The 15,557-nt window shown below is 37.1% G+C and overlaps 1 protein-coding gene across 1 annotated transcript in view; it reads right to left on the reverse strand.

Annotated features, from left to right (window-relative positions):
* Gycalpha99B (guanylate cyclase 1 soluble subunit alpha 2) overlaps window positions 1–15,557 on the reverse strand; it is a 417,282-nt gene that overhangs the window by 34,178 nt on the left and 367,547 nt on the right. Inside the window, exons 5-7 of the mRNA XM_071597019.1 lie at window positions 8,513–8,747; window positions 4,193–4,372; window positions 1,358–1,496 (exon numbers count right to left, since the gene is read on the reverse strand). Of these exons, the coding sequence (XP_071453120.1) occupies window positions 1,358–1,496; window positions 4,193–4,372; window positions 8,513–8,747 (554 nt within the window). The remainder of the gene's footprint in view (window positions 1–1,357; window positions 1,497–4,192; window positions 4,373–8,512; window positions 8,748–15,557) is intronic.

A 15,557-nucleotide genomic window follows, 5' to 3' on the forward strand; every position in this document is an offset into this window, starting at 1 on the left:
ACCGATTGTGTAGGAGATAATTAGAATTGGTAGTGTACTTTTTTTGTCGATATTTTGCATGTTACCTCCTGCATGTTATTATTTTTTTAAACGACTCACCTTTTTACAGTCCTACGGCATGATTTGAATGTATGTATCCAGTTATCAAATATTGTTGCATGTAAGTGCTTTATTGCTTGTGATTAAAATTGATCAAGTACATGATCAAAATAATGTAGAGATAACATGATTTTGATTTGTATGTGGTTGTACTCTCTTTCACTACCTAGACCACACGCCCTTGCGGTAGCTTGTGGAGTGGTATGTAGACGTAGATGAGGGAGGGTGAAGGGACGAGTCGGTGGAGGACTCGAGAAAAATGACGTAAAACTATGCGAAAATATCCCCGGTATACATTTCTTTCGGTCCACTTTTGAAATTCAATCGTGTTCACCGAATGGTGATAGCAAAACGCAAACGAAGAGTGCAACTCTTTCCGGGAAGGACAAAACAAGAGAAGAGCGGGGAAAATGCAAACGAAAATCGGAGTGTAACGCGCCAGAAATTACTCAAAATTTATTCGTAATGGACATGTGCAATACCTTCGGGTGTTTCCCCACAAACGTCAGAATTTTATTTTTTATTCCCCCCAATGCTAAGAACCCTTCGAATGAGGAGTCGGGAGGCATTCAGATGAAGAATTCAGGATCGCAAAAAAAAGAGTTATGTCATCAACAAAATGCAAATTTCATGCAATCATTGAATTCCGAAGACGGTAATGAGCATTTACATCCAATTTCAAAACAGAAAATTTGCATTTTTATTTTTTTCCGAACAACAAATTTGCTTGAGGGAAATTAGAAAAAAAATAACTAATGGAAATGACTGAACGTGCACAGAAGTTGTAAACTGAAGTTCCAGGCTTATATATCATCTCCTGAATCCGAAACGCCATGCTTCATCTATCCTTTCTATGCGTAAAAGCATGCGATGAAATGAGAAACGGCGACGAAAATTGTGTTTCAATAGCATAGATAAGCATTTGTACATTAGGGCACGTTTTAAAAACATCCCGCCTGATTATTAGATGGAAATAGGGCCTGGAATACGCATGAAATACGAATTATAAAATACCTGCTATTCTCTTTCAAATTATAATTTTATAGGAGATCCCTAGGATGACAATGAAATTATTGAAATCTTTGACTGTAATCAGGCAGGTTATCACCATGTGGGCATGAATGTGATGATGATTGCATTTTACGACTTAATTTTGGTAAATATGCAACCAAAAAGTTTGAAGTTCTTCCCCGCATCTAAATGAAGTCCCCTAATATGTTTTTTTCGAGGTTGCAAGCAATTGACCTTTCACTCTTACCCAGCCATAACCTTCTTGCAATGTCCGGTGGGAAGATTAGGTGCAAAAGACTGACGTTCTTCTGTCGTTCTTTGTCCACTGCCAGGTTTGCCTCCTCAATGCTACGCTTCAATTTGTCCATTCGTCTCCGCAGACCATCCTGAAATGAAAAGGAGAGAAAAATATTTCCCAAACGTGAACGTGCCCTAATTCCGTGTAATTTCATGGAGGATGCGTTTGTTGGTAGCCCTACAAGGAATTGCATTAGAAAAAAATTAATGGCCGCGGAGTACCGACGTGATTCTAACCGAATGTGAATCTTTTCCCTCCCTTTTCATTATTAATTTCCAAAACTTTATGACTATTTCTCTCATCGCTAAAAATTCTCAATCTCCTGTATATGCTCTTTATTATATTTCAAAGTTTCTATACCATTCTTATCTTCTCTTGGGAATTTAGTCTATGTGGTAAAATAAAGCTGAAGCATAATTATTCTTATTAGACTATTAAATAGGTGATAAGATAGGAATTATATAACCCTAAAAATGCATATAAAATAAAGGATGAATGCAAAAAAATATCACTACTTAACACGGAAGAGCTAATTTCATCTAGTTTCACGATAAACTCCGAAATATTTGTAATAATACAGCTTTAATACTGTATTTTATACATAGAAGTAATCAGGGCATAAGGCATTACGCAAGTTTGGAGCAATTTTTGCGGATTGATCACAAAATTACTTGAATGAAAAAGTAGCGTAAAATAACTTCCAGGGTTTTTGACAAAGGTCACACATGCACGTGGGTTTTTTTAAAGTGATTATGACTAGGAAATAATTGAGATATCCGGATAAAACTTATTCTGTGTATTAATTTTTCCTTATGTAAATTACAGCTATTATTCTCGATATTTTTGTTTTAGGAAGCCCGCAATAAATTTTAACTGAAGTTATAGTAACCATCGTATTTTATCTCCAAGGACTTCATTACTTCTCAAAGACAGCTGGTCTGGGGTCTCACTGCTAGAGAGGGGAGAAAGGGATGTAGTTTAATGTCTCATGCTGATAATTGCTTCTCAAACTTGATACGCCACTGTATTTGATGGGATTTACAGATATTGCAGTCAAATATTCTTAGTCACAGCAGTTAAATATTTGTAGGCAAAGAATCCGTACCCGATAAAACATTTTATCGTGCGACTGTCCAGGGGTTATCACTAAATATTCCTTATTAATTCTTTCGACCTTCACAATACTAAAGAAATGCAGATTTGGTGTTATATCCCTGTAAGTCTCTAAAAGAATCAAAAAATATTTTTAAAATCTGGGGGTTGTGTTCGATGAACTCAAAGAATTATTGGCTTCAAATCGGGAAATTTCGAAAAATATAGATCCCCATGATTTTACATTTTCCCTGGGTGATATTGCGGCGAGTGCCTTCCTTTGAGAATTACAAGACAAAACATAGTACGCACTCGGAAATTATCACCAAAGCTTTGTATGGAAACAAGTTCAAAGGGAATATTGGCTTCTGAGGAATACGCTGTGCAATGAAGCGATACATGATAACCAGTTTCATCAGAATCTTACTTAGAAATTAGGCCCTGCTTGTTTGCTACTGGGTAATGAAAAACACGACTACAAGCAACTACTGCACTCATAATTGGCGTCTCGAGAGAGAGAGAGGATATTTTTTTGCTATGCTATACTAAGTACTGAATCTTAACATTTAAAGTCGTATATCAAGTGATTTATACAAAAGGAAGCAATTTAATTTTTCACTAATCGCATATTCACATTTGGAATTCTGATACGAGGTTTATCGAGTGTTTTATAATTGTCAATGCAACAATTTCAGAGTCTAAAAATCATTCACCTTGACAGGGATCCTACCAAGGATGTTTTGACCAATCCCGTTCAAGGCGAATGATTTTACTCTGAAATTGTTGCATTGAAATGCATATTAGCGGATGACTTCGTTAAAAAGTTACTATTGCGGCATCTCCCGTAGTTTCTTGGAATTTCATAATTATGTTCAGCGAGTACCAGAATCATTGACGCAGCTTTTACATCTAATCGTTCAATTCCTGTTGAATGGGCAGAGTGCGGAGGACGATTCCTTAATGCCAACTGAGACACGTGAGAGTCCAAAACACTATGGGTAGCGCTGAGTCTTAAAGTACATATACCAAACTGTTGTGCTGGTAAATAGAATGAAACCCTTCTTTATGATTGAATATTGTCCAAAATATAAATATTGATTCAGATGCAACCAACTTTTGGTTGGGATTTAATTTACTTATTTACAAAATATGGTAAGTCAAAACTCTAAATTGCCAATTTCTATCGCTTATATGATATTTACTTCATAGCTTGTTCTTGAAATATAGCTCCGGTAGAAAAAGTAACGTTGGCGGAAAATGTTGGTACATTTTTTGAAATAAATAAAAATGGTAGGCTATGCATTCAGGAAAAATATTGAAAGTAATGCGAATGATTTTACTGTGGCGCGACTATCCATGGTAGAACCGACGAAAACGTGAATCGCTGCGTGAAGTTTTGCGTTCCGACCATTATATATTGGAGAGGTCTATCAACTGATCAACTATCAACTCAGTCTATCAACTGAGATACACCGCATATTCCTTCATTTTTTATTGTGTTATTCCAAATTTCATAAAAGGGGATATAATATTATTTTAGGAATAATGCCTTACTCTTTAAATAGGTCTAATTACTTTCTGATACCCATGCTTAAATGTGTGTGCCACCATAAGGGAGTCTTTACGATACCATTTAAGTTGGAAATAAGAAATTAGGATTTGTATTTTCAAAGACCATGTATAATTTCTTACCTGTGCTCTGGATTGCTCTCCGACTAAAATGACGTCACGTGTGGCATCGTGAATAGGGATGTCTGAGAGGAAAAGACCTCTCCCGGTGAGCCCTTCGAGCCCATCCAAGAAGGGAGAGCCGACGAACAGGATAGTGTCGGACTCGGGGCAATGAACCATTTGTCCTTTGATCTCCAAACCCTGAATAACAAATAAAACAGTCAAAGATAACATCAAAGCAGAACGCCAGCATAAAAATTATTTCATTAAAAATACTTGTTAAAAAAAAGTGTTTTGGAAATACTGCGTCATTTTAATGGAAAGGTGCGTGTGCATGTCTTACAATTTGGAGTATGTGAATACTTTCATAGTTAAGGTGCAGTTGGCTAGAGGTGCACTAATAAAAACCCAAAATTTATTTTTTCCCCCTTCCTCTATGGAGCATCCACAGCCGTTTTGGCGGAATATTTTCGAAAAAAAACTATATGAGCACACAAAAACTAAAATTAACGCTATCAAAACTAATTGACGCTAATTTAATCAATTAAATTAAATGTACGGCATTGTATATTCATGACTATCACACGATTGGAATACGGAAAAATGATTCTTTGGTGTCACACTGAATTCCAACAAGGATGGTGCAATCCGGGGATCGAGATGGTGCGGCGGCTAACGTACTGGCTTCCCACCCTGAGGGCGCGGGTTCAAATCCCGGCGGTGTTGAATATTTTTCAGAGGTATCTCGATCCCTACTTGAGGTGCTTTGTGGAGGGCACTTTGAGTGAGTACGCCGTCCGTCGGATGGGACGTTAAACTGCGGACCCCTTGGCGCCTTTCGTAAAGAGTAGGCTAATGCCGACGCCGGGTTTCTCTCCACCCTTCATCCTTTCCTGTCCATCCCCTATGGCGAAAACGACCTAAGCTGTCGGTCGCCTCCCCTAAAAACTACTAACTACTACATGGTGCAATCCACCCCTATTGCACCATCCTTTTCATCCCCTGTAACGTAGAGTGGAATGTAAATTAGGACTTCCAGGGAATACTTCGACGAAAAGTCCTTGAAATGACTCGACGCGTCCTGCTTTCAAATCTATTTATATTTCTTAGCGACCCAGAAATCCCACGTCCCATTTACAGTTCAAGCATTCGGAGCATTTCTTTAGGTTTTAACTCGCGATGGATTCAAGGATTCAAATCATTAAAAACTAAGCTCTAATTCAAACTGAGCATGGTTTTATTCTCATTAATTACGTTCAGAATTGTATACTAGCGCATACAAATCTTGCATCGCCTCACGTAGATGTGACTTTTCGGAAACGGAAAATCAAAGCTATCATCAAAACCATGGCATTGTCATTCGAAAAAAATATATCAATATATACGCGCTCGAAAATTCCACGCCTTAGCCAAAATATTGAAAGCGCAATCAAAAGTGAGCATTCAAACAAACTATGTGGGGAGAAATGTTTTTCGCAGCATTAAAAAAATATTTGATCAGGGTATTTTTTATTTACCAAGTTCGTAAATTCGGTAAAAATCAACCTTTTTTTATTTTTATCAACAAAAACAAACGACGTGAAAAATACTGAGATTTTAAAGTGCACGTTGCTAATTCGCTCACATATAGTATATACGAGGGTCATCCGGAAAGTAGTACCCGTTCGTGAAATAAAGACACAAAAGTAAATATTAACAAACATAAAAAATTTTATTTGAAAGAGGATACTTTAAACTACTTCTCAACATAATCTCCAAGCAAATTAAGGCATTTGTCATAACGTGTGACAAGTTTCTGTATTCCTGCTGCATAGTCCTTCGCCGCCAGCTCATTGAGATACGCGAGGGACCCATCTTGCACAAATTTTTGCATAATGCAGATGGTGTTTAACAATTTCATGAACAATTGTTCGAGAAACATTGGGAAAATGCTCACAGATGTCATCAATTGTGACGCGCCGATCGTTCCTCACGAATTCGTCAACTGAGCTCACCAGTTGGTCTGTAATGACAGACGGTCTCCCCGAACGCTCATCGTCGTGTGTGTTCCCCCTCCCCATGTTGAAGTTGCGACACCACCGCCGAACAGACGACTCGTCCATTACATTGTCTCCATACACCTCCTTTAATTGGCGATGAATATCACATGGGCGAACGTTTCTTGCATTGAGGAATTTAATCACTGCCCTCACTTCACAACTGGCGGCGTTCTCAATTTTTTTAAACATTGTAAACAATCACAGAAACAACACAGGCAATGCTAGCGTCACGCAACTTGGCTCAGAGAAGGCAGACAAGCCACTGAAGCTATCTGACCTCGTCCAGCGGCTACTCGCGTCGTCAGCACTTCATGCGGCACGAACGGGTACTACTTTCCGGATGACCCTCGTATAAAGCCTTGATTTTCACCTCTAGGTGTCTCCAACTTTGAAATTCAGCAGGCAAATTTTGATAAAGGAGACCATCAAGAGACTCGTATTGAACAGTTATTCATACATTTACTGGTAACTTTTAAAATATATTTTCTAAATATTCAACTAGTGCCTATAATATTTATTTAGTTATTATATAGTTGTATTCTAATGATCATAGACGCACGTTTTATCACTATGTAGATACAATCATCATATTCCATTCTTTTTTCAATGAAGATAATGACAAACGGAATCATTTTCACATTAGAGTTAGTTTTATTAAGAAAATAAGTGCGTCCGAACGGTTGAAAGGTATTCATTTTCAAAAATATTTGTCACTGAAAATGTCTTTACATTCTATCCAAGTATTGAATGCAAACATTAGATACCAAAACATTAGAATTTTAAACACTGTTAATATATCAAGGAAATATTTTATTTATTTGTTTATTTAAGAATTACGTTGCAATTAGGCAATTATCCTGGAGGCAACGGTCAATTCTGATTAATGATCATTCTTGCAACGAACATACACGCACTCGAAAAAGAGGAGATAATATTCTTACATACAATGACACTTCCACATAACATACAAACAATGTTTTAATAACTACAATAGTATCAATGAAGATTATCACACAGTGGCTGCTTTACACTTATTCTTGCTAATTATTTTCTCTGCAGAGAATCCAAATAATTTTATGGCATTAATTAATTTAAAAAAAATATAGATACACATTTTGATTGTGCGAAACTTCGTCTGGGGAATAGTATTTTCATGCCTAGAAACATTTTCTAGAGAAGGTATATCAATGTAAGACTTTAGAAATGTAATACGAGTACATATTCTTCGTACTTAGTTGTTTTATGGCCAGAACATTGTCATAAATGGAGATTCATGAAGTTGACCTATTATAAATCGACCATTACAAAAACCTGCACTTCTATTTGAATGGCTTACGTTTTACCCTAAGGCTAATGAATAGAGTAACTAATTTGCTAAAGCTTATTAAATGAACAATCAAATATTTGAAAGCAATCATTTCGTTTGTAGATTAAAATGTACTAAGCTGCGGCGTATATTTGTAAATTTTGGATGCAGGGTAAAATATCAAGTATGTTACCGTGCACACATCTAAAAACTGCGCATAATGAACATCATTAAAAAAATCTTTCTCAAAAGATAAAAAGGCAAAAGTTCGAGCGAATTATTTCAAATAATGTGTTTTTAACGAATTATTGCGCATAAGTTAGTGTAAAAGAAGAAATACTAAATATGGAAGATGGAAATTAAGAAAAATATAAATGAGAGACCGCCAGGATGTACACAAGTTGCACTTGATGTGCAGATTTAACCGTGGCACCCTGGAGAGAATCGAGCAATGTAATGCTAAACGCAAACAAGCAAGGACGTGTTCATTTTTTATGCCTCTTATTTAATCTTGTGATTCGATATTGTGCATTTATGTTGAGCCTACAAACGTCATAGAAATGGTAAAATGCAACTTGGCTTACCAAAGTGTAAAATGATGACACAGAAAAACCAATGAAAGCTAGACGTTGAAAGTTGCCCAGCATTAGTATACAGGTATATGTATTTTCACTCACTCCCTTTTCCTCTATTTATATACCAACTACTTTCATCGCCACTGCTACCAATGGTCTTTGGGAGACTGTAGGGATTATGCGACCTTCCCCAGCTCAAAAATGGGGTTTAAAATAAATAAATTAAAAACGCGTTCTGATAAAAATTGAAGCTTTAGGGCAGCCTGCTGAACTAAAATATATTACGATTTATAATTCATTGTGCCATACTTTAATTTTCATAACAAATGAGCAGTTTTTCAGGGGGAGAAGGATGTAAACCACGGGAAGGAAACTCTTTGTAGATCCTTCATCGTGGCACCGTTGCAAGCGTTGAACTCACCACGGCGGGGTCCCCGTCGCCGCCAGAAGCCTTCTTCACGGCCAGCACGAACGCTGTGTTGGCGCGCATCAGGATGTCCTCGAACCTGAACCCGACGCCTCGAGGCCGCACCACGGAGAAGTATGTGGCGATGGAGCGGCAGGAGCGCAGCATGGAGCCGAAGAGGCGCAGGAGCCCCGTGCCCACCTGGATCATGTCGAGGCGTCGGTCCAGGATCATGTGCCAAGGGAACGCCCTGCGTGGGAAATCATTGTGATTTCATAAATGAAAAAAGCGCAAGTGTCGTGCATTCATCGGAGAAATTATATTTTAAGGATTCGAAATTCACGAAGTTGGGAAAATATTGCTCGGTAGTTGGGAGCCTGAATTGTTGAATTAAGTGCCGTCAGTTAGCAGTCATGTCTACATGCGATTTGCAACTGTGAATTACTGTCCAAGTAAGATACATAAATCATGTATGAGCATTTAGAGGTAAATTGAGTGTCAGCATCCGAATAAATAAAATAAATTTTATTATTGTTTTCATGACATATAATTTGAAACAAAATTTGAGTAAAATTTATTTATCATCGAAATACTTAGCATCAAAATTAACTATTATCAGAGCACACACTATTTCATTAAAATTTTTTTAATCCTTTGTAATAGTCCTGAGCGCAGTAACATAAAATAATGCCCTCATTTTATTTCTAAAAAACTCATCGCTGTTTCAAGAGATTCATATCATCGCCATTTCTTCCAAAGTGGAAGCCAACCAAAAAGATTACTTCGGTTCAGGGGATAATTGCAGATACACCTAACGTCCTTTCCCATGGTTTATCTTTTCATTGGCCCATTTTCAAATAACATTTATGAGGAGTGACTACTTTACAATGTAGGATTTACTTTACAATTGGCCTCAAAATGTCAAATGTTGATAGGACAAGAAAGGAAGGGATACAGAATTATTAGATAAATTCCAAAAAAAGGGCCTCAAAAAGGAAAGAGCACATTGAATTCAAAGAAAAATTTTCAGAAAGTTATACAGCACTGTTTTTGTCACATTTGATTGTACCATATGAACCACGAAAATCAACCTGAAGATTGGTTTAGCATGTGAGGTTTGAGGTATTGGTTTAGTAGTAACAGCCCACTTCCTATAAATCAAAAAGGCACAGGGTTATACATACATTAAGGTAGTGTGGGTCAGTTCCTGCTCCTGACCCACGTAATATCTCCTGAGAAAATCTATTACCCGGAAATCGTAGTATTCATTAAGCTGGGGGCGTTCAAGGGCATCACTTGGATTTTTACCTCAGGCCCTCCGGTCATTTGCTGTGTGCTCAACCAATTGGACATTTACCACCCTCGCCATACTTAATTTGTATTTTATCATTAAAGGTAGGTTTTGGGTGGAACTAGAATAACCAAAAATACATTTCTATGCCTTCCTCGGCAAAATACAAACTAACATCCGACACCTTAAATAGAAATACAAATAAAGCTAATGGCAACAGCGCTCAATTATATCACCCCGTTAGTATATGGGAGATGATATACCAAATTATTGGAGCTATATACTCGACATGAATGCATATAATTCGAGATCACAGGAAAAACACCATAGTTTGGGTTTTATTCGATGATACTGCGGGTTGTTGTGGACAAATGTTATGTAGAAATAAAAATTAGTATTTTTATCACGCGGTGTAAAATGTTTAATGCAGAGTCAAATGTGACGCCTGAAAAAACCTAACCAACTCTCTTGTCATTTAATAACCACCGAATAATAAGTGTTAAAATCATTACTAGGTGCATTAGGTTTGGGATGAAAATCAACGAACTCAAAACGAAAGCTTACCTTAAGATTTTTGGGGAGGAGGACCAAGTTAAACGCTACAATAGGAGCATGTGGAACAATTTGCCTATCAGGGAAGTTTTTTGATTAATATGATCAAAGTAATCGGGAAATTATGTAGAATAAGGGTTAAATTAGGCAAATAAGGTTTTACAAGACGAATATAATTAATGACAGGAACGTTGAGTAAGGATGTTAAGAGAATATTTGTGAATAATTTATCAAGCAGCAAGATTTTGCATGGTGCACATGCAATCAGAGTTGTTGAAGCAAAATATTAAGCGTATATTGGAGGCTTTTGAAATGTGGCAATGGAAAAGGAAAGAAAAGGTAAAATGAACGGTAAGGAAACCAATGAAAAGTGCGTGGTGGGATACGAAAGAGGGTTGCTAGGAAGAGGTCCAAAGGAGGCAGGAAAAGTGGATGCTGAGTATTTATTGGTGATGAAATGCTGAAGAAATTGAAGGGGGAAGTATGCTGGGAAAGCAAGGCTCAAGGAGGAAAAGACTAGGCATGTTGGCCAGCATTATGGGAGATAAAAATTATTTCGAACTGAGCAGTTTGATATATTTTGGGTCTTCAGGTTGTGTCTTTTGACGGTGTAGGGAAGAGAATTGATCATAACTCTGTGTACCAATATTAAGCCAATAACAACAATAGCGAGGTTCATAAATTCCGTCAGTTATATTGTTAAAAGCTGATGTTCTAATCCCAAATTCCCTACCATATACCCATTAGGCGACTTGTGAGGTCTGAAGCAAATAGAATAGAATCCTTTCCCGTAGTTTATCAAATTTATTCAGTGACGATTTTAACTGAATTATACTTGCAAGTATCCGTAAGTGATGAGAAAGAGAAAACAGAAAATGTGCCTTCGAAAAGCCTCTACAAACCTATGAATATCCATTATCAAGTTGATAAAGGTCTGTTCAAAATCTTTTGTCGGTATCTTTAATGGTGAAATTGATTGAATCAATCCCGGCAACGTTCAACACGGCGCTCGGAAAAAAGACAAGTGGAGTGAAAATAGGAAGGCTCGGATTCCAGCAGTGATTGGCTTCGATAGCATGGAATGATTTGCTTTGAATATGGACACTCGTTCGAGAAGACCACTTCCACTAGGACTCCGAACTAACAAAACAAACAGTGAAAGTGATCGAGGGGTCACTGATTATCGGATCCCTATTTTATATTTTTACATAAAACGCAATATTCGAGGCGGTGATATGATTGAAAAGTTTGACGAATTAATTTAATCTGCGGAATGGGTAATTGACAAAAAATACACCGCGAGTAAAAGATTGCCTCGCATATGTTCAGATTTTAATTAGACTCCATCAAGCTGGATGAAGTACTTCATCATGACGAATTCGTTGGAAGTGTGTTTGATGTTTTAACGATTTCAAAGCGATTGAAATTGGTTTACTCTCGCGAATTAAAATAACACTAAGTAAATTATTCAATTCATGCATGCATCGTTAGTCTATGTATTAAACATACGCAGACCATCTTAGCTGAGAATTGTGAGGCCAACACGAATGAGGTAAAACTGAAGGGCAAGAGCCTGTATTTCGAATTTTCTGTTAGCAACTATTGACTGAAGGGAAGGAATTATAGTCTGATTATTTTAAATTATTCAAATGAAATATAATTTGACGAATATGTTGACCAAATTAATCAAAGGGGCACATGGGATTATACTCAAAAGAGTTCCTAATCAATTATTATCGCTAAATAAGTAAAGACTGAAACATCTGCCACCCATTCCCGCAGCAAAAACCATATAAAAGGAAGCGTTTCAATGAAAATACCACGAAGACAATAAACTCAATGAATTAAGGTATATTGTTTCCGCCATAGATAAGAAGAAAGTGATTGCAGCATTTGCACCAAAATGAGAAATGAATTTTCTCAGGCCTTAACACCAAAAAATAACATTCTACTGGTCACGGATGTCTTTATATATCATCTATTCAGGGAAAATAAAATAACAAACCCTCAGGGAACTCTAAAAATATCTCGAGCAAATTTAAAGTTCTGAGGGAGGAAAAATATAACATTGGAATTTGGGATAAACCCTTATATACATAGCCGAGAATATCCGTTAAACCTGTTTAAATAGGAAATCAAAATGACCGTGGGATAAATCAGCCGGGGGCACAACGTTGTTTATCGTTTCCGATGAAACTTTTGTGTATCCATATTAAGATACAAGAGAGCATTTATCATTCAAAATTTTGGACTAACTCCAAATCACCCCGGAACCCTTTCCGAGTGACCGCGGAAACGTAGCTCGAGGGCACTCGAGAGAGGTTTTACGCGAAAAATCTCCTTCTTGCTTTTTCCATTACTTTAACATTGATTTCCCCACTCCTATGTGAGAAAATCAATGTTAAAGTAATTGCTTATTACTCGTAATCGCACACCGTAAATGTGACAATTATTGACAGTGGAAACATATTTATGAACTTGAAGAGAGTGCATTACCAGGGAGCGCGAGTGTCTTCACTTCAGTCGAAAAAGGCTTAATATGCGAAAATAAAACAAACTCTCATTGGATGTAAAGTACAATCCTAAAGTATGGATCCACATAAGCCTTGCAAATCAACTGTCCAAAAATACTACGAAAATAATTTCTGGGGTGAACTTTCAAATGATAAATTTCAGAGTAGGTAATCAAAAATGCATATTGATTTCCTCATCTTTTTTGGTAACATTTACCTTAATTTGCGAACATTTTGGTGCCAGTTGACAGAATAAATGATTAAAAGTAAAGAATTAATGAGGCCAATATGAAGGATCGATTCGCTGCCGTAAATAAAAATTTCAAAAATCTTTTTGCAGCGTTCTCACTAGAAGGATGTCAACCATGCTGATATCTTCGAGATTTTTGGAGATGACGGTTGTGAAAAAATTATATCGAAGAACAGTTAAATACAATTTCCAGGAATAATAAGGCGGAAAAAATTTTAAGTTCAATTTGTTGTTTTGTAGCATTTTAACTCTGTTAGGAACATCTTAAAAGTTTAGAATCCAAATTATAAACAAAACTACTCCAGAAAAAGATAGCTCTAGTTCCCCCAAAAAACAGCCTGCCCTTATATCTGGCATAATTAATGAGATTGCATGCCCAACTTGCCTCTAAGAAAACAAGATCTGAGACAAATGTTTAATGTAAAATGGAGAACATCAAACTTTGTTATTGTAAGAATTAGTAAAATTAAAATGACAACCTCTCGTACAATTTTTCATCCCAACAACTTCCAAAGTAAGCGTTTGTTAACGCTAATGTTCATTTGAAGCTTAATTAATTAATTATATTTTTTATTTTTACTTTTTTTATCGATATCTCTTGGTGAGAAATGGTTTTTAGGTATGGCTAATTTTTGACTAGCTCGGTACGTGACGGCGCGATAGAAAGACGATTGAAAAAATTGAAATCGAATATAACAATTGGGGTTGATGAAATTTCCAATAAATTTCTGAAGAGTTTAGGAAACCGTTGGAGAAGAGGTTTTCATGGAGAAATTCTTAGCATTTATGAGGGAGAAATTTGGCCGGAAGAGTTCGTCAGATCAGTGTTACTTCCTATTCCAAAAAAAGGGAAAGACAACCAGCCATATGTGAGGGCTGTAGAATAACGTCTTCAGTCGCAGTTGAAGTGGTGCTAAGGATCATCCATTAAAAGATGAAGAGCAAAGCACATAATTACTTAGGGGATGATCAATTTGAATACAAAAAGGGTAGAGGGATGTGTGATGCCAAAGCAGTAATGAGGTCCCTAATAGAGAGGAAAATGAAATATAATCAGAGGGTATTTGATTCTTTCGAAAATCCCGAGAAGGTGTTTGATAGAGTAAAATGGGTAGAATTAGTGAGTGTGCTGCAGAAAATAGGAGTAGATTGGAAGGCTTGGAGACTGATTCGCAATCTGTACATGTCACAGACTGCTCAGGGGTGCGCGGGAAATGAGCAGTCCGGACGGGCTGTGTTAGTTAGAGATTAAAGAGATGATTGTCCATTATCACCTGTGCTCTTTGACGTATCTTATATGTGGCGGAAATGATAAAAGAGGAAGAACTGGAGATGGAAATAAAAGTTCCGGGGAATGCATAACATCAGTTAGGTTTGCAGATGATCATGCCTTAGTTAAGCCAGTTAGCCAAGGAGTTACAAGCATTGCTGAGTTAAGAGAAATTCCGTGGGATAGGTTTGAAATGGAAGTGATTGCAAACAGAGCAAAATTGATCTCATTTATCACCTGTGCTCTTCAATGTATACAGGGTGTGGCGCTTAAATCCGGACAAGCACGCTTTTCCTCGAATGAGATTTCCTCGCTTAGTTAGCGAAACCTTCCCTCAGACTTCTCCAAAACATTATACCTCGCCAAAATGTAGTAAACAGTTGATCTGGGATACCCGTAGCAGCTCTTCTGATTGTACTCCGCAATTGTACGTAATATCTCGGCCATTTCGAGGTTATGACTGTTTACTAGATTCCTATAGCTTTCAAGAACGCCAATCGTGACCTCCAGTGGAACTAAAATATGGCGGGATATTCAAATTGAAATTTGTCCGGATTTAAGCGCTGCACCTTTTATGTAAATATGTAGAGGAAATGGTGAAATAGGCATTGGAAGAACGGTGATATGAATAAAAGTTGGCAGGGAATCCATTGAATATTAGGTTTGGCGGATGATCGAAACTTACTTATATCAGTCTGCCAAGTGGTGGTAAACTCTGCTGAATGCATTGGATGGAAAGTCATTGCGATAGGTATTGACGATAATACATGTAAAAAAACAAAGGTGATGCGGTTTTCGAAAGGGAGGAAAGCTGAGTTAAATATAAAAATAGGACCTAATAAGCTAGAACAGCTGAAAATTTTACTCTTTAAGGAAGTATTTTGGACCAAAATGGCCAAAATAGTAGGCAAAGAACCTATAATAAAGAGGAGGGAATTGATGAACGAGACGTTGGGTGTGTATGTAAAGAAAAGCTCGTTAAAACATAGATATGGAGCGTGAATTTGTACGGCGCGGAAACATGGTCATTGAATCAAGACGATAAGCACTGATCGGCGACTTTTAAGATGTGGGAGTGGAACAGGATAAAAAGGTGAAATTTACCTCGAGGACAACAAACGAGAAAACACGAGAAGTATTGTGATGGAGGAGAGAGAACTGTTGGGTGAAATCCAAAAGAACAT

Source organism: Hetaerina americana, unplaced genomic scaffold (genome assembly GCF_022747635.1).
Source record: "Hetaerina americana unplaced genomic scaffold, ioHetAmer1.1.p SCAF_8, whole genome shotgun sequence".
NCBI lineage: Eukaryota > Metazoa > Arthropoda > Insecta > Odonata > Calopterygidae > Hetaerina > Hetaerina americana.